Source organism: Canis lupus, chromosome 11 (assembly GCF_048164855.1).
Source record: "Canis lupus baileyi chromosome 11, mCanLup2.hap1, whole genome shotgun sequence".
NCBI lineage: Eukaryota > Metazoa > Chordata > Mammalia > Carnivora > Canidae > Canis > Canis lupus.
Genome location: NC_132848.1, coordinates 15,303,562 through 15,329,289, shown reverse-complemented (window position 1 = coordinate 15,329,289; position 25,728 = coordinate 15,303,562). Strand labels below are relative to the sequence as shown.

Genomic DNA, 25,728 nt, shown 5'->3' with positions numbered 1-25,728 from the left:
GTGCCAAGATCCCACAGCCAGTATTAAAGTTCTTCACCAGGGGACCCCCACCTACCTCTTTGGCTTCGCATCCTACAACTGTCCTCCACCTACTCACTAGTCACAGTGAACATTTTTTTTCCCATCAGGTCATACCCCTTCAAAACTCAAGTCTTTGGATGTGCTCCATTCTGGAAGGGAGCGTGTTGACTTGTCAAGCTTGTACTCCTCTCTTCATCTCTTCAAGTCCCCCTAACTGTTCCCCGCCAGGCCTTCCTCAGTCAGCTGAGCTGCTGGGGGCTGAGAGGTCATTGTGTTAGCTTGGCAACGACTCCAACTGCTGTTTTGCTGCACACGCTGGGCTGATAGACCTCAGGAGACTGAAGTGAGATACCACACGCAGCCTTCCACGACATTCTGCACATCTCCTGGGCTCCCGGGACCACGGTTAGTAAAGGGAGGTCGGAAGAGAAAGCTTCAGCAAGGAGGGTGGTGCCGAGTTCCTTTAAAGTAGGTGGTGGCTGAGCTGTGAATCCCGTGGGGAGGGGACACCTGGCATACCCAGGGGGTTCCTTTGGCCACAGGGCGGTGACAGATGCCTGACTCATGCCTGAGAAAGCTAAGAATGCCCTGCCAGCAATTCCAAAAAGCAAGCAAACGCCTGACTCACTCTTTGATGCTTTAGCCAGAGGTAGGCCGCTACACTGAAATCGGCCAGCGCTTCCAGGCTTCCAGGGGTGGCGAAGGCAAGAGATTTTCCCCAGGGAGCTTATGTAGGTCACCCGGTGAAACCTTAGCGTGAGGTTGGCTTGGTCCTATCCAGGAGGGCGACCTGAGAAATGAGAATGTCCCTGCAGAAAGAGGCTGGACGGCTGGGAGCCCCCGAGGCATCCCGCCTCTCTATCACCTTTCTCTCTGTCCTTCACGAAGAGGTGGAGTCCATTTCCCCGCCCCTTGAACTGTACTGGCCTTATGACATCATGAGACTTTGGAGGCAGGGGCCTTAAGAGAACTTGCAGCTGCCATTTTGCTTTCTTGCACCACTTGTGTCATGGCATAAAGACACGCAGGCTGGAGGAGGCCAGGGAGGTCACGTACGGGGGTCACGTACCCTTCCAGCCAAGAGTAAGCATCAGGCGCCCATCCTAGAACCGAGGCCTTCCTGCCTAGTCCCCCACCGCAACCCTGAGTGGGCCCAGCTGACACATGGAATAGGATTTCCCAGCTGATCCCAACCCAATCGCCAACCACAGAACCATACGCAGCTAAATGGTCTGTGCTTTACCCCACTAAGTTTGGGGTGGTACGCATCCACAGATAGTGAGGCGGGAAGGGAACCGGGGGTGCATCTGCTGGCGTAAGCACTGTGAAAGGGGGGCTCAGCGGGCAACTTCCTAAGAGCCCACAAAGGCGTCCCACAAGCTAACCCCAGCCTTAACCTTCTGTCCACCATACATTACTTTAAAATTAAGCAAAATAAAAAGGTTATTTCAAAATATATTTCTATATGTGCCTGGGTACAGGCTGTGTAACTGCAAGAGACGCTTGCTTTGTTAATCACGGAGGAAACACACTTGAGAATGGTTAGTGTCTGGACACAATTTAGTGCCCCACTGTACGGAAAAAAATTCAGGATTTATTTTTTAAAAGATTTTATTTATTTCTTCATGAGAGACAGAGAGAGAGAGAGAGGCAGAGACACAGGCAGAGGGAGCAGGCTCCATGCAGGGAGCCCAATGGGGGACTCGATCCCTGGACCCTGGGGGTCACACCCTGGGCCTAAGGCAGATGCTCAACCGCTGAGCTACCCGGGCATCCCGAGGAATTAATGTTGTTCAATAATATATTAGTCCATTACAAATATCAACTTTGGGATCAAATTTTATTAAAACTACAATTGAGTTATTAGGTGCAACATTACACAATCACAACAGAAATGTACCACATCCAGTTCCAATGACTTTATTCTCTAGTAATCTTATATGGTATCACCATTTAGTTTTTTTTTAATTTTTTTAAAGATTTATTTATTTTTAAGATTTTATTTACTTATTCATGACAGACCCAGAGAGACAGGCAGACACAGGCAGAGGGAGAAGCAGGCTCCCTGCTGGGAACCCGATGTGGGACTGGATCCCAGGACCCTGGGGATCACACCCTGGGCTGAAGGCAGACGCTCAACCGCTGAGCCACCCAGGCGTCCCTAAAGAGTTAATTATTTGAGAGAGAGAGCACGCAAGCAGAGAGAGAGGGAGAGGGAGGTGTACGTGTTAGAAAACACTGCTCTCACTCATACGAGATGATATACATATTTCTTAGCTTCAAGTCTGACCATTTGGCTGAGAATATTCCTTAAGGTTCTTTGTTTTAGAATTCTATGACAACATGTTGAGAATTTTGTCAGAGGTGTTGTGTTTGCCATGTATGTTTCCAAATGCAAACAGCTAAATAAAAAAAAATCACACTCAAAATATACTACACAGGTACAGAGATGTGTGATACTAATATTAAGTTTTGCAACAATCCAAAAGTGAAGATAAGAAGTATTGCTTTGAATGTTCACCGTTACTTTTCATTGTATTATGCTTAACTCCCATCTTATCCTTTTAATTGATTGCTAATAAGGAAGTTTATAAAGAAAAGGGCTACCATTTAAAACAATGACAGGGAAGGGCAGATGGGGAAGAGGGGTAATTTCCAGAGATTATTTTGAGTATTTTCTGGATTGATAAAAGTACTACGTTTGATGGTAGAAATGATAGAAATAACACATCAACTCCCCCCCTTTTTTTTAAAGATTTTATTTATTTATTCATGAGAGAGACAGAGAGAAAGGGGAGCAGAGACCCAGGCAAAGGGAGAAGCAGGCTCTCTGCAGGGAGCCGGACATGGGGACATGGGATTCCATCCGGGGCCCCTGGGGTCACGCCCTGAGCCGAAGGCGGTGTTAAACCACTGGGCCACCAGGGTTGCCGTAATATTCTAATATTTTAAAAAGAACAGATTCAGTGTAGGGGCACCTGGGTAGCTCACTTGGTTAAGTGTCTGACTTCAGCTCTGGCATGATCTCAGGGTCTTCGGATCGAGCCCCACGTCTGGCTCCTCACTGAGCAGGGAGTCTGCTTCTCCCTCTCCCTTTTTGCCTCCCCTGCTCGTTCTCTTTCTCTCATAAAAATAAATTTAAAAATCTTTTTAAAAAATTAAAAGAATAGATTCAGTGTGTTACATAAGCAATTAAATATTTAAAAAAGGAGAAAAATCTGGGGCACATGGCTGGCTCAGTCAGTGGGGTATGAGACTCTTCATCCTGAGGTTGTGAGCTCAAGCCTTACATTGGGCGTAGAGATTACTTAAGAAAAATAAAAAATAAATGTAAAAAAAACAAAAAGAAAAAAATCCAAACATAAAAAAGAGTTGCCACATATACAAAATACATTTTGAAAGCGGTGATGAATGAGAGTTAACATGTCTGGTCTTGGCAGAGAGAACAATTTAGGATCCTTGCCCTTACTATCATTTCCTGACTCAGTTCCAAAACCATTAATAGCGCATCACACAATTGAGAAATGTTGGAATCATCACAGTGCTCAGAAATTCAGGTAGCCAAACTGGTTTATTTTGGATTTTCCTCCATAAAAATGTTCCTGATTATCAACTTTCAGTGACTCTTGATGGAAACACTGATTACAGTCAAACAACTTGTATTTAACAAACATATACTGAACACCTATATCTTTTTAAAATATTCAGGACCTTTTGGAATTACAGCAACAGATACTCCATTAGACTAAACAAGTTAGCTGCATAATTGTGTTTTTATCTTTAAAAGCTTGTAAATTCACCTGAAATTTGATGGCTAATGTGTTTTGTTTTTTTTTTTTTTCATTGTGATGACATTAGAAAAGCAGATGAAACACCAGGGACATCAGATGATTGGGTTCCAGCGTACCCACTATGCATAACTGGGGGCAGCTGTCCATACTATAGGCAGGAGGCAGTTTAGGATAGCTCACCTTGCATGATTTTTCTCCATACTGTCTTTATCTAATTGGGATGAGGCTGGCATTTCTGAAGCCAGCGTCCTGCATATACAGGAGTTAGAAACAAGAAAGATATTTGCACCTTGTCTGAGGCATCCGTAACCCAAGTAATGAGAAAGAATGGAGTGACTTATTGTAGCAATTCATTGTTCTCTGGTACGTCCCGATGCATCATCAAATGCTACTCCTTCAAGTCTTCAGGTCTCCTTCAAAAGCTTCAAAAGCCTTAAGCCCCACACCTTCCTCTCCTCTACTGCATAACAGTATGTTAAGAAATGGTATGTACACCTTTGGGCTGCCTAGGTAAGCAGGACATACTGTTTTATGAACTGTTACATGGAATTCTATGAAAGTATGGTTATTTAATAATTTTTTAAAAATATTTTATTTATTTATTCCTGAGAGACACAGTAAGAGGGAGAGGCAGAGACACAGGAGAGGAAGAAGCAGGCTCCATGCAGGGAGCCTGACATGGGACTTGATCCTGGGTCTCCAGGATCACGCCCTGGGCTGAAGGCAGGCACTAAACCGCTGAGCCACCCAGGGATCCCATAATTATTTATTTTTTAAAAAGATTTTATTTAAGAGAGAGCAAGAGAGTGCACATGGGAGAGAAAGAGAGAGAACATGAACGGGAGGGAGGGGCAGAGAGCGCGGGAGAAACAGGCTCCCCGCTTAGCAGAGAGCCCAAAGCAGGACTCGATCCCAGGACCCTGGGATCATGACCTGAGCCAAAGGCAGACGCTTAAGAGACTGAGCCACTCAGGCGCCCTGACAAAAGTGTCTTTATTTATTTTTGGTTTACTTTATTTTTTATAGATTTTACTTATTTGAGAGAGAGGGAGAACATGAGCAGGAGGGAGGGGCTGGGGGAGAGTGAGATAAGCAGATTCCCTGTCAAGCAGGAAGCCCAGTGCAGGGCTTGATCCCAGGACCCCAAGATCAGTCTGACCTGAGCTGAAGGTAGACGCTTAGCCGACTGAGCCAACCAGGTTCCCCGAAAGTGATTTGATTTGATTAGATTATTTTATTTATTTTTTTAAAGATTTTATTTATTTATTCTTAGAGACACAGAGAGAGAGGCAGAGGGAGAAGCAGGCTCCATGCAGAGAGCCCGACGTGGGACTCGATCCAGGGTCTCCAGGATCACGCCCTGGGTTGCAGGTGGTGCTAAACCGCTGCGCCACCAGGGCTGCCCTATTTTATTTTTTTTTAAAGATTTTATTTATTTATTCATGAGAGACATAGAGAGAGAGAGAGAGGCAGACACACAGGCAGAGGGAGAAGCAGGCTCCATGCAGGGAGCCCGATGCGGGACTCGATCCCAGGTCTCCAGGATCACACCTTGGGCTGCCCAAGTGTTTTTATTTTAAAAATAAAGTGACGTTTATTTTAGTTTCACTCAGTAAAGGGGAAGAACAGATTGAACTAGTTAAATATCCAATTACAAAGGATGCTACAATAAAATACATCTACGTTTAAGAAGAGTCACAATTCTTTGCTTGTAATTCTCATATCCAAAAAAGCTCTGAAAACAGTTTCTCCCTAAATTTGGTGACAAAACTGACCTGACCTTAGGCTCTTCATAGTCTTCAGTCATCACATGTAGTGGTGCGATTCATACATTCCATAGAAACAGCGTATTTGAGAATGGGGGCTACCATAGACTCTTGCGGAAGTCTGAGTAAAATGTATCTCCTGTTATAGTTTTCTAAAATCTGAAAGTTGTGATTCCAAAACATAATTAGCCCTAGGTTTCTGAAGAAGGCTTGTCAAGCAGTGTTTCCCAAAATTGCTAATGATACGGTGATTTTACCAAACCCAAAATTAGTTGCAATAAATATTTTTATTCCATGGTTTGTCATGAGGCTGACTCACCAGGAAAAGAGAAAAAGCATGTTGGGACAGCTACAGGAATAAGCAGGCCGCATCACAAACTGACACAGCAATGATCTGTTAAGTGATGTATAGGACACGGCATAATTACCAGAAGCTATTAATGCATCAAGACAGCATACAGTGCTGCTGCTAACAGTTGTCTGCATAAAAAGGAAAAACCCCACTCTTTTGAAGCTTCTTTTACATAGAGTGCTTTAGGACATTCTGATTTAGTAGTTCTCAACCTGTCTAAAATTAGAATCTCCTAGAGAGCTTTCTAAAAATAACCTATGCTGGGCCTTACCTTCAGATAGTCTGATTTACTTGGTCTAGAGGAGGCCTTGGCAAGTGTTTTTAAAAACACCCTGTACTTGGCTAGCTCAGTCCGAGAGCATGCAACTCTTGATCTTAGGGTTGTAAGCTCAAGCCCTTAAAAAGTCCTACTACCCAGGCTCTATCTACCCCAGAACAGGTAAACTGGAATCCTTGGAAGTGTAGCCCAGACACAAGTATTTCTTTGAAAAGATGCTCAGTGATTCCAATGTACGCCCAAAGGTGAAAACCAATGATTAAGATCTCCTCTGTTGCCTGGGTTTAGGGTGTCAACTGCTCGCTTGCTTGCTTGCTTTTTCTTTCAGAGGGAGATGTATGGAAACCACATAAGAAATATTTTTAAATACTTTCAGCAAAATAATCCATACCATATCAAACTCCTTTAGCATACAGTAGTAAATTATAGTGAAGGACAAAACAGAAAAGTAGAATTCATTTTAGTTGAGTCTGTATTGTACAGGAGAGCATAACTTAAGCTCAGAATAGAAGTCATAGCATCTTCCAATGAATTCTAGGTAGCAAACGAAAAAACTAATTACAATAGTTTTCCAGTGACTCTAACTATTCAGGATGCCAAATTAAAACAGATTCCTATACAAATTTCAAAGAAGGCTAGAAAATACATTAACAAATATTGAATTCAGAATAATTTCTGCTCAGAAATCAACTGAAATGTAAGGTGCACTTTTTTAGATAGAAGATAAATCTCTTTCACTTTTACTTAAAAATAATTTTTTCGTGCATTCTAATGGTCATATGAAAAAGACATATACTTTATTTTCATTCTAACCCTGAGGAAGGAAAAACAAATGTGGAGTAGCATACTAAGAACTTAAACTCCACACTTTTCACAACTGGAAATAGCAAGTAATGGAAGAAGTCCAGGACTACATTTATTCAGGCTTCCACACACATCAGTTTAAATTACCCAAAACTAAAATTTGGGCAACTGGTACTAGTGGCATTATACTTTTAGTCCCTACACTGGTTTAAACAAAACAAAATTTATATTTACCACGTAGGAACTTTCAGCTCAGCAATATATAGGGACATTATAGTTTCATTGCTTAAGAAGCCCTATTCAGAAGAAAAATATGAATAAGGTCTATGCACACATATCTTTCACTACAAAGAGGTCAGCTGTTACAGAGGAGTTAATGAGAGGAAAAATGTGGAATTTCATCACAATGGAATATGGGAAGAGCTGGTATTTCCTCTTTGCCATTACAATTATTCTTCTTAGGATGAAACTTGGAATTGCAAATTTAGCTGACTTTACCACAGTTTTCAACCTTTGTAAAGGAAAAAAAAAGTTCACTCCATGGGCCAGAAACCCCAAGCAGCAGTTGGGAGTAAGAGGGCAATAACGACCGAAGAAAACAGGTTCACTGCATTGTTATCAAGAATGGGTTTCCCCGCTATGTACTTCACCTCATTCGCTGGGCTGTTGACCACCATGCCAGTGCTTTCGTCTAAACCTGGAGGGGAAAAGCAGCAAGTGAAGTGCAAAGTCCAAATGACTTGACTTAAAAACAGATTAGCTTTTCTCCTCTGAAGAATATAATCTTTGAAAGACTCTCAGGACCTATTAACTGACTTCAGTGGGTAATTATATGGTGAGATAGGGAACCCTTGATTACAATGGACTTTTTTGAAATGTCCTTTTGAGTACACCTCGATACTGTTCTCCCAACACTGCTGGAATTCCTTCACAGGAAGAAGGAAGGACATGAAAAGCAGAGAGAGCATGAAACTAGAATACTAGGCCTCTAAGACCAACCTGCGAGGTCCCTGGGAATAAGGGTCGAGTCTTCAGCCTCGGCAGTGGCGACCCAGGATCCAGCATGGGTCCAGCACAGGGGAGGCACACATCTTTCCCACAGCCAACATTTTTTCAACCCACTCAACATGATCAGAAACTTCCCCAGTTAGAGCCCAGTTTAGAATAAAACCTAGGCTTCTACAAAAATCAACCAACCAACAAAAACATAGGGAGAGTGTGTGTGTGTGTGTGCGTGTGTCATTAGTGACCTTAGCTTGAACTTAGATCAGACTGCTTCCTCCTTAGTATTTAGATAAGACAAATGAATCTGAGAGAACACTCTGATAGGTGGGGAGCAAAGCAGAAGGGCAAGTATATTATCTTGGCACATGAAGAGAACTGGAAGGACTGTACACAGGCAAACTCCAAACTCCCAGCCTCTTCACTGTGAATCAAAGGAGGAAACACGGTTGGTCAGAGTGCGGAGGAAATACACACCTACCACAGTATGTCAGGACACTGAAGTGACAGGAGAGCCTCAGAAGCCAAGCCTAGAAAATTCTGGGGAAAACCAACTCTCCCACATATTTTGAGTTGGACTAAAAATTCAGTGGGGACAGAAAGCATTATGTCACAGTAGAGAAACAGGTCGTATGTGAACAGAGTCATATAATCATTCTCTCTCAAATGGGCTTGGAAAGCAAACGGAAGGTGGAGCATTAAAAATGATCTGATCCCAAATGTTCTGCTTTCCCTGGGATTAGGTGAAGTCCCCAAAGCAAAAGCATGTGTTTCCTGAACAGCTTCTACTCATTGCTCAGTGGGACTAATTCTCTTTCAATTAATTTAACACACACACACACACACACACACACACACACACACACACATACACATACAAAACCCTTAAAAATCAAAATTGTAGGAAAGACTCTATCCTGTCATTCCTGGCCTCTCAAGTTCCTGTCTTTGGGATTGTATTCATTGCCAAGGTTTTCTCCCCCATATTTCTTTCCCATTTAATACATCCATAACTCATAATAATAAAGTTAAGGTCTTACCAGTAAATTGCATTGTAGCTCCTAAATATGAGTCCACAACTGATCCTAGTAATCCAGCCAGACCCCCAAATGCAATAATTGGCCACTGGGGAGCAGAAATGTCTAAATCATTAACGAAGACCAACTGTGTGAGGAAGTAGGTGATGCCCACAAAGGTACCGCCAAGTAGACTGGAGACAAGGCCCACTACTGTAACCCCTCCATTGGTCCCTGAAAAAAAATACAGACAGAAAATAATCTAGTTAACAATCAGCAAACACACGAAATCAAGGAAAGCAAAAAATTTTGGAACCTCTCTTATCAAGACTAATTCAAAGAAAAGGTTCTCTTTCATATAATCCAAAGGCCATAGTCTACTTAAGGGCAGGTGATGACGACGACAAAAAGTGTAACAGCAGCAGCAGCAGTTGTTGATAATAGTAACACGGAAGTGAGGTATATGTTAAAGCACTAACTACGTAACAGGTCCTCAAGAAATACTCTCTCATTCTCTTCCTTTTCCTCTCCTACTGATACGTCTTTGCATTTCTAGATTAGCTAGGACTTGCTAACATTTTCTGTAAATACTATTTCTTATCACCAATTTAACAGCCGACAGCAGTTTTCCAATTAGGGAGACTGACTAAAATTCTTAAAAGGCTCTTAAGTAAGAAACACAATAAATCAGATTTTTTTTCCATGCATTTTGTTTTTTAAAGAAACTTAAAGACTCACCAACTGGAACTTTTTCCCAGGTTGTTATTAGCCTCGGCGGGCTTTTGCTCAGAACCGGGCCCACTTCTGAAGCCCAGGTGTCTCCAGCAGAGCAGGCCAGTGCAGCCAAGAGAGACAGACACATCCAGGAAGCGGTGTACTGCTTGGAAAAATCTATCGGGATCTCCCCGGGGCCATTTTCTATCATGTACAGCAGGGCCAGCTCTGTGGGCACAGCCCCATTGCAGAACACCTGAACCCAATTCCTCTGCCCACCTACACGCGAACAAATGGATAAAAAACACAAGAAATGTTTTCTCCTCAAAGGAAAATCATGCAGTTACATTACATTACACGAACGTATTTTAAAGTTTAAAGAAAGAAAAATGACTAAAATTTTAAAAATAACTAAAAGTTGGATGGTACTTTTGCTTACCTTCTATATTGTTTAGAATGATAGATTTTAATGCTTCTAAAATTCTGCTTTACTTATTATTGTGGTGAAATGATGATAAGCTAAATTAGGCCACTACTTAGTTATTCTTATATAAAATTTATCTGTTTCAACAGTCTAAACATGTTCCGATTATTAGCTTATAACGTCTTAGGATGAAATAAAGATTACTATTTTAAGTGATGTCAAACATAATTCAGTTTACCTTCTTTGTATTCTGAATCCAGACGCTTCTTTATTTCTCCCTTCCATTTAGTGAGTTTTGAAGAAGAAAGGAAAAACATCAGCAAAGAGGTAAAAAAGCTGAAATTTGCAATGGTTAGGATAAATCCAACCACAAGCCCTGAAAGAAACACATATATACACAAAATTATACTTAGTCCATACATCAACGCTGTGAAAAAAAAGAATGGGGAGAAAGAAAAGAATGGGATTTTTTTTCAGTTATTGTTCACATTATAACCTGAAATGTACATCTCCAATACATTTTCATTTTTTACCAACTCAGATATTACCACACAGTAAACTAAATGTTGATTTGATTTAATTGAATTATTTTTACGTTTTACCCCCATAGCCTGGATCTTCTTTTTCTACCTAAAGGCTAGCTTTTTATACTTTTCAAAATTTTCACATGCTCTTTTGTTGAGCCTTATAAACTATGTCAGAAAATGGAGATGGTGTTTCTCAGCTGTGTTTTACTATGTAAATCTAAGAAAATAATCCTGGATTTTATGTGGAATTAAAAAATGGAGTATTTTCTGTGAATGTGATTTTTTTTTAAATAATTTAACACAAGTTTTTTTTTTTTAATATTTATTTATTTATTTATTTATTTATTTATTTATTTATTTATTTATTTATTTATTTATGAGAGAGAGAGAGAGAGAGAGAGGCAGAGACTCAGGCAGAGGGAGAAGCAGGCTCCATGCCTGGAGCCTGATGTGGGACTTGATCCCGGGACTCCAGGATCTCACCCTGGGCCAAAGGCAGGCGCCAAACCGCTGAGTCACCCAGGAATCCCCTGTTTGTTTTGTTTTTTTAAGATTTTATTTATTTATTCATGAGAGACACAGAGAGAGAGAGAGAGGCAGAGACACAGGCAGAGGGAGAAGCAGGCTCCATGCAGGGAGCCTGATGTGGGACTCGATCCCGGATCTCCAGGATCAGGCCCTGAGCTACAGGTGGTGACAAACTGCTGAGCCATCCGGCCTGCTCTGTGAATGTGATTTTAAATTTTTTTTTGACTTTTCATTTGTTTCTTTTACTTGGGCAAAGAAGAAAAGGAACATCCTTCATTTTTCTATGAGTGACCAATTTCAAGGAAGGCTTATAATACCTACAGTTCCATCAGGAGAAGGATGGAAGCAGACTCCCCCCTGAGCGTGGAGCCTAGTACAGGCCTTGAGGTCACAACCTGAGCCAAACTCAGGAGTGGGATGCTCAACCAGCTGAGCCACCTGGGCGCCCCCCTCTAGGTAATCCTATAGAGAAAATGCACATCACTGGAATTAGCTTCTTAAATTACTCAGGGGCACCTGCGTAGCTCAGGTCATGATCTCTGGGTTATTAGCTGAGCCCAGGTGTCAGGCTCTGTGCTAGGCATGAAGCCTGCTTGGGATTCTCTCCCTCTCTCTCTGCCCACCCTCTCCACCCTCCACCCCCCTTCCCGTGCCACAATTACTCAGAAAATCCTTAAAAGCCTTTGTTGCAAAATTTGAAAATGTTCTTAGGAGGGATCCCTGGGTGGCTCAGTGGTTTGGCACCTGCCTTTGGTCCAGGCATGATCCTGGAGTCCCAGGATCGAGTCCCACATCGGGCTCCCAGCATGGAGCCTGCTTCTCCCTCTGCCTGTGTCTCTGCCTCTCTCTCTCTCTCTGTGAGTGTCTATCATGAATAAATAAATAAAATCTTAAAAAAAAAAAGAAAGAAAAAGTTCTTATGAGTAAAACTTGGTGCTTGAAGAAAGAGAGTACCCGTGTTTCTATTACCACAATGGTTAGTTAATCCTGTAAAAATGAATGAGACTGAGGATTCTGGGAATACAGAAGAGTAGGGAGTGCTAGGAAATGTCTTCCCACCTAGACAACACCTGGGCTGGCGCATCTGTCTGACACAGCTGTTTGGAAACTCTGCAGTCTACTGAAGGCTTATGACCTTAAGGGAATGCTTGGAAGGGAAACGGCAGTTAATTTTGGTCAATTTTAGGTCTTAACGGTGCACCAGCCACCCATCTACCCTCCCAGCACCACGGCAGGCAGGCAGGAGTTGCAGGAGCAGCCTGCACACAGCTTACGGGAGCCAGTTCAGGGCAAGAAGGACTTTGTTTCCAAATATCAGGATTTATACTCTGATCGATTGCTGCTTCTGATTATGGAGCTATAGACACAGAGGCTGGCAGCCATTGTTGCACTCCACCACCGCCTCCCCCACTGTTGCAAGCCCTTTCTTGTCTGACTGGAGTTCCAAAGGATTTAAAGGCTCAATGCCAACCCCCCCCTCATTTTTCTGTGTTTTCTCCTTTGGAGAGCAAGACATTAAAGGCTAGGACATTCAAAAGAAATTGCATTTGTAGAGAAAATCAGAAAGTCCCAGTGCATACCCAGGGAAAGGTGTAGGCTCAGAAAAGACTGTGAAGGTCTTAGGTTTACTCCTCAGGGTGATCCTTGGCACAGAGACCGGTGCAATAATCAAAAACAAGACAAAACAAAAAGAGCAAACACTGGGGACATAGGAAATTCTGATTTCCAGAGTTACCACATTATTAGACTTACTCATTTATTTTAAGATTTTATTTATTCATGAGAGACGCAGAAAGGGAGAGAGACACAGGCAGAGGGAGAAGCAGTCTCCCTGTGGGGAGCCCGATGTGGGACTCAATCTGAGGATCCTGGGATCATGACCTAAGCCACAGGCAGATGCTCAACCACTGAGCCATCAAGGTGCCTCTGACATGATTAGATTTAAATATCCAGTTTTCAACAAAAATATCACAAGGCATACAGAGAAACAGGAGAGTATGGCCCATTCAAAGGGGAAAAAAAAATCAATGGAGACTGTCACTAGAAGAGCAAGATGGTGGGCCTACTAAGCAAAGACTTCCAACTGTTTTTAAACATGGTCAAATAACTAAAGACATGAAGTCAAGAGAACAATGTGGAAATATTAATAAAGAGAAACCTAAAGAGAAGCTGAAAGGGAATACTGGAGTTGGAAATAATTCAGTAGATATTCAAAGGCACATATAAGCAAGCACAAGAAAGAATCAATGAACTTAAAGACAAACAATGGAACTCATCAGTCTGAAAATAGGAAGAAAAAAGAATGAAGTGAACAGAGCCTGAGGGACATAAAGGACACCATCAAGGAGAAAACACCCACGTGGGAATCCCAGAAGGAGAAAAGAGAGGGGAAAGGGGGCAGAGAAATTATTTGAAGAAATAACAGCTGAAACCTTCCCAAGTTTTTTTTTTTTTTTTTTTCTGAAAACACCCCAAGTTTGGTGAAAGACATACATATAAACATGCAAGAAAGAAGCTTAGCAAACTCCAAGTAGAATGAATTTAAAGAAAGTCACATTGAGACACAGGACAATCAAACTGTTCCAAGACAAAGACAATCTCAAAAGCAGAAAGAGGTAATAAGCAACTCATCACATATGAGGGATCCTCAAAAAGATTATCAACAGATTTCTTATCAGAAAGTTTGGAGGCCAGAAGGCATGGGGGTGATATATTCAAAGCGTGAAAAGGAAAGAAAAAAAACCTGTCAAACAAGAAGCTTATATTCAGCAAACTATTTTTCAAAAGTAAAGGAAAGGGGCACCTGTGTGGCTCAGTTGGTTAAGCATCCAACTCTTGGTGTTAGGTCAGGTCACGGTCTCAGTGTCCTGGGATCAAGCCCTGTGTCGGGCCCAACGCTCAGCGTGTTGTCTGCTTGAGAGTCTCTCTCTCCTTCTCCCTCTGCCCCTCCCATTCATGCTCTCTCTCTCTCTCTCAAATAAATAAAATCTTAAAAAAAAAAGTAAGAGAGAAATTAAGAGAGTTTGTTATCAATGTTATGCTGGCAGAAATTCAAATTAGAACATTGTAACTTTAGGATGTTAAATTAATTGTCATTGTAATCACAAAGAAAATAGTTATACACAAAAGGAAATGAAAAAAGAATTCAAAAATTTCATTACAAAAAAATTAAACACAAAAGAAGACATTAATACAAAAAATGAGGAACAAAAAAGTGTAAGACCTAGAGAAACAAGTAGCAGAACGACAAATTTAAGCTTCTGGTTAGTAATTACTTTAATCCTAAGGGATTGCAAGTCTCCCCTTCCCTTCATCCAAGATCGAAGGAATATAGTTAAATGCTATGTTTGTAAATTTTCCTTTTTTCCCTCCAGTGTGTTCACAGTACTGATTTAAAATATAATTGGGTTCATCTGCTTTAGTTTGCGTTCAGTTTTGGATTTCCCCTTTTCCCATCCTTACTATTTTATTTCCTAAATACACAGAACATTAGCATGCTCTCAAAAGTCAAACTTACACAGCATACTCAGAGAGGGGTCACTTCCTCCCAGGTCCCTTTGCCCCGCTCTCTCTATTCTGTTCTCCCTCTATTCTTTGTAGATAACAAACTCTATTGTTTCTTAGTTTATCATTCCCGTGTTTCTTTTTATAAAGAATATATAACGCCATGTTTCTTATTTTCTTTACATAAAAGGCCACATTCTGTATGTGTTCTTTCCAACTTATGAGCACATTTTTAAAAAAAGTTAAGCTGTACGCCCAATGTGGGGCTTGAACTCATGACCCCAAGAGCAAGAGTCACATGTTCTACTGATTAGGCCAGCCAGACACCCCTATAAGCACCCTTTAAATAATAATTTTATAGTCCTCCTTTTGGGGAGAGAACATGCTAACTCTGCTGTTGAGCGCTCGGATCAGTGGCACTCAAGAAATTTACATTCTTTGGTAATTAGGCTCTCTTGATTGTGGCTGCTTCAAGTCTAAATTTGCAGTTTAGGGTACGGGAGGTCTGAAAAAAATTCATCTGGCCCTTAGGGCTGGGGACCGATTTCCCAGACTGTGATAACCACACTGAGCCACTGTTATCATGTGTGGCTCTGTCTAGGCTGCCTGCTTATTATTTTTTTTTTTTTTGCTTGTATTTCTAAGTACAAATTCTTCCATCCCTAACTTTATTAAGTTAGTTTTTTACTTTTATTAACAATTTTCATTCTTCAGGTGCCTGGCTGGCTCAGTCGGTAGAGCATGCAACTCTTAATCTTAGGGTCATGAGTTCAAACCCCCTGCTGAAGGTGGAGACTGGTTAAAATTAAAACAAATAAAACAAAGAACTCTTTGTGTCTCTGTAACTCTTAAGATAAACATTCAATTTTGTTCTATAAAGATTTTTTTTTCTATAAAGATTTTTATTAAAACATTAAACAAAATTATTAATAGAAAGTTAAACAGGTTTTTTTTTTAAGATTTTATTTATTTATTCATGAGAGACACAGAGAGAGAGAAAGGTAGAGACACAGGCAGAGGGAGAAGCAGACTCCATGCAGGGAGCCTGACGTGGGACTCGATCCCGGGTCTCCAGGATCACGCCCTGGGCCGAAGGCGGCGCTAAATCCCTGAGCCACCAGGGCTGCTCGAAGTTAAACAGGTATTAACCATTAAATAGTATTTTCTTAAATAATAGAAGAGGGGACCAGATTTCTATTTCTGCAGAAACTCTTTCTGTTGGTTAGTTCAACATTCAGGAACCACAACTACTGATACATTTACTGACTGATCTATCCAGAGACACTCAAAATACTGGGATGTTACTCAGGTTTAGCACATTTTATTTTATTTTATTTTATTTTATTATTTTTATTTTTATTTATTTTATTTTTATTTTTTTCTTTTTTTTTCTTTTTTTATTTATTTATGATAGTCACACACAGAGAGAGAGAGAGAGAGAGAGAGAGAGAGAGGCAGAGACACAGGCAGAGGGAGAAGCAGGCTCCACGCAGGGAGCCTGACGCAGGACTAGATCCCAGGTCTCCAGGATCACGCCCTGGGCCAAAGGCAGGCACTAAACCGCTGAGCCACCCAGGGATCCCCAGTTTAGCACATTTTAATTGAAAGTGCAAGCAATAGCGTAATGCTATATGAAATACTAATACAGCGCTTCAGCTCTGGAGTTCAATCTTGGTTCCTTAATTTATAGCAGTTTGACTAAACGTTACCTAATCGTAAACCTCAATTTCTTGGTTCACTTGGGGGGCTCGGTGGGTTAAGCATCCACCTTCTGCTCAGGTGGCAAACATGGGATCCTGGAACTGAGCCCTGCGTTGGGCTGTGCTCAAGGAGGGCCTGCTTCTCCCTCTCCCTCTTCCTCTGCCCCTACCTCCACTCACGCTCGCCCTCTTGCTCTTCCTTTCTCTCTCAAATAAACAAATAAAATCTTCAAAAAGAAAAAAGCCTCAATTTCTTATTGGTGAAATTAGATTAACAACAATTCCTACCTCGCTGGTTTGCTGTGAAAAGCAAAATGAGATAATTTTTACAGTACATTATATTAGCCAGATCTCGGAAGCCTTTCATAAATGTTTACTAATATCACTGGTAATAATAGCAGCTCCGATAGTAAAACCTCAGCAACACTATTTTTGTAATTCAATACTATTATTGTAACAACATTAATGATAAATATGATTTGTTACCCAATGATCACTTCTTTTCAATTGGTTTTAAAGTATTACAAGAGTAGCACGTGACTACTGGAGGGGAAAGCCACAAACATGAAGTATACATAGTAAAAATCAAAATGTGTCTGTGCACCCCCATCCTCTCATCCCTTCTCTACAGATAGTCACTGTCAACAATTTGTTCCACTGTCTTTAAACAAACACAGGGTAGGATGGCCCTAAAACACCCTACACTGAAATGCTGCAAATCATCTACATCCTTTTTACTTCAGCTGCCTTAAAATACCACGTGAAGTGATCAGTGTTCCTGTTGACGACAGGTTCAGAATGAGAAAGTAAACTGAAGTCAATGTACTGTGAAAGAATGATATTTTTCATGTAGGCTAAAAATATCTTGGTTATTTTTTTGCAACTTCTTGCTATCTCTCAACTCTTAAATTAGTAACTGCTATCTCGAGTTCCTATCTATTCCATCTCCCTCTGGAGTCTAATGGTCACTGGTAAGAGCTGATATGCACAACAGGGTGCTCTCAAAGCACTTCAAGATTCAAGAATTATGGCTGTCTCCTGAGTTTTAAATAGGTAAATTCTGAACTTAACAGAGCCATATGCGGAAGTAAAACACAGTCTACAAATGTCTCTAATAGCAGGTGTAGAGTTATACCATAAATTTCAACTAAGGTGACCTAGGCATAATAACCCTGAGAATCAGAAAAGGGAAAGGCAGGACTAGAATTTTAAAATTTAGTAAGTTCAAATCGAATCAAGTGTTATCACAGGTAATCTACCTACAGCAAGGCTGTGGGAATCAACACAAGGGTCATTAACCCAAAATACAGAACATGATGGCCAAAGAACCAGAAGTTGGCATAACTTGTTGAATCCTGTACAAGAGATGGGACCCTTTGACCTCAGGACTGGCAGTATGTGACACAGGAAACTGAAGGACTCCATAAACATCTGCTTCTGCTCCTTCTCCTCTATTCTTGCTAGGACCTAAACTCCCACCTTATACGTGCCTCATAATGCAAACAGTGTATGTCCTCTTTGTAAGGGACAGGAGTCAAGGATTTCTCTGGACTTGATAACTTCTAAGGAAGGACAAGGTGAGAATGACCCGAGGAAGCCATCACATGCATATTCTAGACCACCTGGCATCTGACATCTATGCCAAGACTCCCGACTCCAAGGAATAACACCTAGGCCCTCACCTTTGTTCTAACACACGATGGACCACAGACCTCAGTAAAAACCTCTGGCCCCGAACAAAGATGTGACTCTCTTTTCTTGAGTCTCCCAGACACTGTAACAGCACTCTTTCTACATCTTCAATAAATTCTGCTTTCACCTCCTGCTGGCTCACCTTTGATTTCTATCCTGCAGCCAGGGACTCTGCTGGCTAGTCCTGTGGGACCCCTCCAGATCCTAGACCTGGCCTGCCAGCAACATATTGACTATTTCCCAGACTCAGTACTCACCAAAAAAACTTTATAGTTATAAGCTGACTTCTAATATGGCCTGACTTCAACAGAGCATGCAATGGACTAGTTCTATAAATATATTTAAAAGATATACTTCATTATTATCATTATTATTAAAGTACGCCCCCTAAGCCCAATGTGGGGCTTGAACTCACGACCCTGAGATCAAGAATCACACTCTACTGACAGCCAGCCAGGCAGCATGACTAGTCTCTATTTTATCAGATGGACAAAGTGGCATTCTGACGCCTAAACCAGTGCCTGTGACAACATAAACTGGTTTTCTTAGGTCTTCGTCAACTGGGTTCCTGACAAAACAAGGCTTCTATTTCAGAAAGACTGAACACCAGATCTAACTATGGTGACCCAAAAGAGGTAAGGCCACTCTTGTGAGAATGAAGCACAACCACTGGGCTTTCTAGATAATTCTCCGTTTGTGTGCATTTTCACTACACTTACAGCATTTATTTATAGGGATTAAATGCCTCAAACCCATCTCTTTTATCATCTCTGTCCCCTAACTAACCCGTAAGCTCTCTGATGGTGGGATTTTTATCCATTTTGTTTACTACGAAATCCTAAGTGCCCAGAACAGTGTGTGGCATACAGGAGACCCTAACTATACATTTGCTGAATGGATGGATGGATGGATGAATGAATGAAAGAAAAAAATGGTAAGCCACTAAGAGTCTTCGTAAGTGGAATTATATTTAAATTTGTCAAGTCAAAAATCTGATGGCAGATAGTGAGTTCAAAGAACACAATGAAAGACTGTATGACACCTCCTTGGAGCAAATCATCTACACAGTGCTTTACGGTTTATAATCACTTTTCCATATATCCCCCCATGTGATTCTCCTTATTCTAGAAATAATCTCTCAAAGACACCAGAGACTTTCACTTCAGCGCCCATCTAAGCACTGCCTCAAGCCCTGTCCCTTCTATCAACACTAAGGTACGTGTTCCTGTGTCACGGGGGGCTCCTTGAACACCCGCATCCTGAGGAAGTTTGGAAACTCTCCCCAACCCCAAGCACCTGAAGGCACGACACAGCAAACCACGGTGAGACGCCCAGGACTGTGAACAGCAGTCATGGGAGGTGAACAGTAACAGTAACATTCATAAAATGCTTCCGGGTGCCAGGTACTATGCTAAACTTTTCACATGGAAACTCTTCACAGTAGGTCAATGCTGTAGATAAAATCATTCCCTCTCATTGTACGGATGGAAAAGTACAATGCTGAGAGCTTACGTAATTTGTAGTCCTACTACAGGAAGTACTCCCAAGGACTGTGTATAATATGAGTTAGCATCACAGTTTTTTGTCCTTAAGGGGCGAAAAAAACGCTCTCAATAAAAGATACCAATATTCATGGAATGAAATGATCAATATACATATATTTCCTGAGCACTTATTCAAAGCATGGGACACAGAAGCGGAAGATGCACTCCCTGTCTTCAAAGAGTTTATAACATGGTGAAAGCAGATTAAGTCACTAACGGCGAATGTTTATATAAAGCCTTACAGTGTAAAAAGATGTCCCATACATTATCCTGTTGGACCCTCACCAATAAGCCCTAAGAACTATTTCATAAGGGGTGAAGGGAACTCAGGATCCAAGGAGTCAGGAAATGTGGTAGAGTTCACAGAGACAGCAAGTGGCAGTCCCAGGATTCAAAATACATACCTTCTCATTCTACATCAAGCTAGCCAGGAGAGGCGGAGAGGGCTAGAAGGCAGCAAAGGAAATGGTGGCAGGAAAGAGACTGAAGTGGCGGAGTCCTGGGGTGTCCTGGGGTAGCTCAGGGGTTACGCAGGCCTGCAGCTGCCCCTGGCTCAGGTCAGGATCTGGGAGTCCCTAGGCCCAGCCCCGGAGTGGTGTGGGGGGCAGCTCAGCAGGGCGTCTGCTTTTCCCTCTCCCACTCCCCCTCCCCCTGCCTGTGCTCTTTCTCTCATTTGCTTGCTCAGTGTCTCAAATAACTAAAGTCTTTAAAAAAGAAAAGTAGAGATCAGGAAAGGAAGAGAAGCAGGGCAATATACAATACGGAAACCACAGGAAGACAGAATTTCAAGAAGGACTGGACCCTTCTTTCTACGGGTCAAGAACAATAAAAACCAAGGCAAGACTACCCGAGAAAGGACATTAAAAAATAAACATATTTTATTTATTTATTTATTTATTTATTTATTTATTTATTTATTTATTTGAAAGAGAGCGAACCTACAAGCAGGGGGGAGGGGTGGAGAGGGAGGGAGATGCAGATTCCCTGCTGGCAGGGAGCCCGAGGGCCAGGGGCTCCAGCCCAGGACTCAGAGACCTCAACCTGAGCCAAAGGCAGACGCATAACCAACTGAGCCACCCAGGTGTCCGGAGAAAGGCTATTTTTTTTATAAAGCATAACTCTGTATAATCATATTCAAATAGAGATGGTTCAAATTATTTGCTCTAAATGAGCGAATACTTTCAAAGTGCTAACAGCAGTGCCTGGTACACAGTATGCACAGCATGAACATTTGCTAAGTAGATAAATCATAACCATTCCTAGTATCCATTATATGGTAAGATAAGATGTAAGAATGTCAATATGTCGGTTAACTGCAATTCTCAACTACGCCGCAGAAGGAAAAAAAGACCTTGAAAGATGTTTCTCAATTATGAAGAGAATTAGCATGTTTCTGAAGAACTGTACATAATAGTAACAAGCACCCAATAAATGTTGGCTATGTCTGTGCTCTGAGCTAAGAAGTTTTGTAAGATCTTATTTATTTATTTGAGAGAGAGAGAGAGAGAGAGAGGGAGAGCGCCAAGTGTGGGGTGGGGGAGCAGAGGGACAGAGACAAGCAGACTCTGCGGGAAGCCCAATTCAGGGCTCAATCCCAGGACCCTGAGAATATGACCTGAGCTGAAATGAAGAGTCGGCATCCAATCCACTGAGCCACCCAGGTGCCCCTGAGCTAATAACTGTATAGTGATAACCTGATTTTATTCTTACTGCAACCTGTAAGAGGTAGGTCAAGGCTTCAAAGGGCCTGAAGCTTATAAATTAAAAAAAATAAAAAAATTTTAAAAAAGAATACAAAATTATGTCCACCTTTGTAAAGTTTACAAAACCACAGGACCACGAGAGCACACTGCTAGGGCTCTTCCCAAGGCCTTGGAGGGTACCAATTGCAAGTAAAGATGCCATGGTTTCCCTCAGGTCATGATCTCAGGGTCCTGGGATCCAGCCCTGCGTTAAGGTCTTCACTTAGCGGGGAGTCAGCTTGGGATTCTTACCTTCCCTCCGCCCCCTTGGCATGAGCTCTCCCCCAAACCAATGCACTCTCTGCTCTCCAAAATAAAGAAGTTAATATATATATATATTTTTTAAAGATTTTATTTATTTATTCATGAGAGACACACACAGAGAGAGGCAGAGACAAAGGCAGAGGGAGAAGCAGGCTCCATGCAGGGAGCCCAATGTGGGACTCGATCCTAGGTCTCCAGGATCAGGCCCTGGACTGAAGGCGGTGCTAAACCGCTGAGCCAACTGGGCTGCCCTAAAGTAGTAAATCTTAAAAAAAAAAAACACCTTAACTGTGTCCCGCTTAAGCCCCCTATTACCTGGTCCTTGCCTACATCTTTATTTTTTTCTCTAGTTTCTTTCTTTTCTTTCTTTTCATTCATTCATTCATTAACTATCTTCCAGTCAAAATGAGCCTTATTCTCACACCTGAACAGGCCAGGGTGTAGGTCAGGGTCCTTGCACACGTTATTCTGTTAGCCTGGAACACGCTTCTCTCAGACCTTCTCATTGCTGGCTTCTTCAGGTCTTGGGTCAAACTACCTCCTTAGAGAAAAGGGTTATGCTTGACCCTATCTACAAAAGAACACCTGTATCCCCCAACACACACACTTTATTATCTTAATTTTTCTCATGAACTATTATCATTATATATCGTTTTATGTATTTTATTACCTAGCTGTTCTAAAGAATAAAAGTTCCGTAAGAACTTGAAGCCTTGTCCTTATTCACAGCCACAACCCTAGTCTCTAGCAGAGCGCTCAATAAATATGTCCTGGGCAGCCCAGGTGGCTCAGCGGTTTAGCGCCACCCTCAGCCCAGGGCCTGATCCTGGAGACCGGGGATCGAGTCCCAAGTCGGGCGCCCTGCATGGATCCTGCTTCTCCCTCTGCCTGTGTCTCTGCCTCTCTCTCTCATGAATAAATAAATAAAATCTTTTAATAAATAAATATGTCCTAAAATAACAAAAACTTGGCCTATTTCTAACTCACTTCTGAAAAATAAATCTAGGATATTTAGCTTGGACCACTTTGCTGGAGGCTTCTAATAGCAATTTTCAAGAGTGACTCTTTCCAACAGCTTCTCTACTGTACACCTAAAAGGAGCGTGCCCATGTTTCTGCTGCAGATAATATAACTAAAAGAACAGAATAATCAAGGAACTCAAAAAAATGTATCCTATTAATCTACTTGTATCAATAACAAGGTTAAATCTGTACACTGCAGTGAGTATCAGTATCTGAAATTTTGACACAACAGGAATGCTGAGCAGTAAATAACTTTATTGTTGTCTAACATACATAACCGGGTTTATGATCTTATATATTCAGAATTTAGAAAACATGAGTGTAAATTATAGAAGCAAACACTTGTTATAGAAACATTCAAAAGAGAAACATACCTCCTAAGGCCCCACTGTGGTCTAGACTTTTCTTTTTAAAGCCATTGGAGACGATCAAAACAGGAACGACGACAGAGAACAGCCAACGCCAAGGAGAAATAGGCTGTAAATTGCCTAAAAAATTAGAACAAATTGTGTGAAGCCCACACAGGTGAGTCTTGGCTGTAAGCCTTGATAACTGCGTTCCCGATTAAGACACTATGGTAAGCAGGGAAGCTGAGACAAAGTCACCAAAGCAAAAGGGCTATGTTGAGACTTGCATGTTTACCAAAGAGACAATCCTTCTGGGGAATGACCACGTAGGTTCCGTCCAAGTTTCAATGTTTCCTACGTATCTGGAGATTGGAGATGAATCTGTAGCTCCCCATTGTTTGGGAAGAGGCACGTATTAAATCGCAAGAGTTGTACAGAGCAAACTACTTTCTTACTAGGATCCAGTTATCATTCTTTCTGTCTTTCAGAGAGATTTTATTTTTTTGAAGTATCACTCTTACAGGCTACGCACCTGCACTCAACAAATTAGGAACTGAGCTTTCCAAAGGCTGCATCCACCCCACAGAGGTTTTCTTCTGTTTGGCTAAGCGTGATGTTTTCAAACCATCGGGAATCAATACTTAAAGGTTAGGAGATTTCACATAAAAATCCAGAACCTTGGCTTCTGCTTTATTTATTTTTAAATTTTATTTATTTTATTTTTAAAGATTTTATTTATTCATGAGGGACAGAGAGAGAGAGAGAGAGAGAGAGAGGCAAAGACACAGGCAGAGGGAGAAGCAGGCTCCACGCAGGGAGCCCTAAGTGGGACTCGATCCCGGGTCTCCAGGATCACGCCCTGGGCTGAAGGCAGGTGCTAAACCGCTGAGCGACCCAGGGATCCCTTTTTTATTTTTATTTTTTTTAAAGATTTTATTTACTTATTCATGAGACACAGAGAGAGAGACAGAGACCCAGGCAGAGGGAGAAGCAGGCTCCCTGCAGGGAGCCCGACGTGGGACGGATCCTAGGACCTGGGGTCACGCGCTAGGCCGAAGGCAGGTGCTCCACCGTGAGCCACCCAGGTGTCCCTAAAAATGTCCTTTGAAACAGGTTTAACTAGTATTACCAGAAGCAGCATTTATGAAAGGCTCTTTCGTTTGATTTTACTTATTAGAGAGGGAGCACAGGCTGGGGGTGCGGTGGGGGGGGGAAGGCGACCGATCCGGGGCCCGGGGTCACGCCCTGGGGTGAGGGGAGGCGGCGCCGCACCGCCGAGCCCCGCGGGGCCGCATCCCGCGACCCGGGGTCACGGCCCGGCCCCCAGCCCCGCCGCAGCCCGGGGCGCCCGGGGCCCCGCTGCTCACCGTAGTAGGTGCTGGCGGTCAGAGACACGACCCAGAAGGCCAGGGAGATGCAGAGCGCGAGGCTCAGCAGCGCGACGTGGGCGATCATCCTCAGGCACCGCGTGCGCGCGCGGCCGGCGGCGTCCGACATGGGCTCGGGGCCCGGGGCCGACTCACCGGGCGGGGTCGCCGGCCCGGGGCTCGCGGGGGCGCCAAGGCCAGGCCCGCATCGCCCGCGGGGGGAGGCGGCTGCGGGCGGGGGCTCGGCCGTCACCTGCGCCTGCGCCCCGCGGCCCCGGGGTTGGCGCGCCGCCTCGGAGGCGGGAGAGCGTCCACGGGCCCCAGCGGCCGAGCGCCCACACCCCGCGGCCGCCCCGCCCGCGCCGCCCCGCCCCGCCCCGCCCGCGCCGCTCCTGCGCAAGCGCCCGGGACGCCCAGGACGCCGCGCCGCTCACGTGAGCGCTGGAGGGCGGGGCGGGGCGGGGGCACGCGGGGGCACTCGGAGGAGGTGCCGGGGGAGCCCCCCGGGTCGGGGCGGGAGCAGGGGAGCCCCGGGAGCCCTGGGTCCGGGCGGACACGGAAGGGCTTCACCACCAGGGTGGAAATAGAAGAAAAGGAACGCAGATGGATTTAGACCCTGTAGAGTCCACGTCGTGCATAATGGAGTACTTTTTTTATCTTAAAAGAGTTCATGCCATGCAATGTTTTTTTACTCTCCCCCAAAGATTTTTATTTATTCATGAGAGACTCAGAGAGAGAGAGAGAGAGAGGCAGAGACACAGGCAGAGGGAGAAGTGGGGTCCATGCAGGGACTCGATCCCAGGACCCCCGGGTCACACCCTGGGCCAAGGCGGCGCTAAACCGCTGGGCCCCCGGGGCTGCCCTGGATTTTTTTTTTTTTTTTTTTTCCCCAAGGCTTATTTATTTATAGAGAGCACAGGCCGGGGCAGAGCGGCAGGGAGTCCCCCGCGAGCCTGGAGTCCCAGGTGGGGCTCCCTCCCAGCATCCTGATGACGTCACGACCGGACCTGAAATCAAGAGTCCGAGGCTTCACCGGGGGCCCCTAAACGTGGACGTTTTAGGGCAAGGGGGGTATGTTGTGCGGAGGGAGCGATTTTACCCCTGAGAAAACTGCTTCAAACCAGCACAGCGTTGAGTTCCTACAACGTGCTGGCTGCTGCGGCTGCTGCGGCTGCTGCACCTGCGACCATGAGGCCCGACCCACTCCGGCCACGGGGTTCAACTTGTGCAAATCTGTTCCTGCACCCCTCACGCTTTCAGCAGAACATCTCGTTAACATGACGTATGAATCGGTGGCTTATTTCGCATTTTATTGTAAATGAAC

General features: G+C 43.3%; 1 protein-coding gene and 1 long non-coding RNA gene across 3 annotated transcripts in view; one reads left to right on the top strand and one right to left on the bottom strand.

Moving 5' to 3' along the window:
- The window catches only part of LOC140642550 (uncharacterized), a 49,506-nt gene extending 29,023 nt beyond the window's left edge, over positions 1–20,483 (top strand). The window contains exons 3-4 of one of the 2 annotated variants that reach the window (XR_012038997.1): positions 129–426; positions 19,247–20,483. This is a non-coding gene — a long non-coding RNA (uncharacterized lncRNA). Of the gene's footprint in view, positions 1–128; positions 7,670–19,246 lie in introns of those variants that run through there. The other variant, XR_012038996.1, reaches the window with a different exon arrangement.
- Positions 3,574–24,735, bottom strand: TMEM19 (transmembrane protein 19). The gene is made up of 6 exons (XM_072843283.1): positions 24,405–24,735; positions 23,065–23,178; positions 10,406–10,543; positions 9,768–10,022; positions 9,054–9,263; positions 3,574–7,708 (listed from the first exon to the last, which is right to left on the bottom strand). Exons 1-6 carry the CDS (start codon positions 24,532–24,534, stop codon positions 7,545–7,547), a joined length of 1,011 nt encoding a protein of 336 aa, XP_072699384.1. The 5' UTR covers positions 24,535–24,735; the 3' UTR covers positions 3,574–7,544.
- Positions 24,736–25,728: the final 993 nt, after the last annotated feature.

Excerpts from the sequence above, each read along its gene's own strand:
- TMEM19 (XM_072843283.1), bottom strand. The coding sequence starts at position 24,534 with ATGTCGGACGCCGCCGGCCGCGCGCGCACGCGGTGCCTGAGGATGATC. Across the intron at positions 10,023-10,405 it reads GGATTCAGAATACAAAGAAG|GTGGGCAGAGGAATTGGGTT; the intron begins GTAAACTGAATT and ends GTTCGCGTGTAG. Across the intron at positions 9,264-9,767 it reads CTGGGAAAAAGTTCCAGTTG|GGACCAATGGAGGGGTTACA; the intron begins GTGAGTCTTTAA and ends ATTTTTTTTCAG.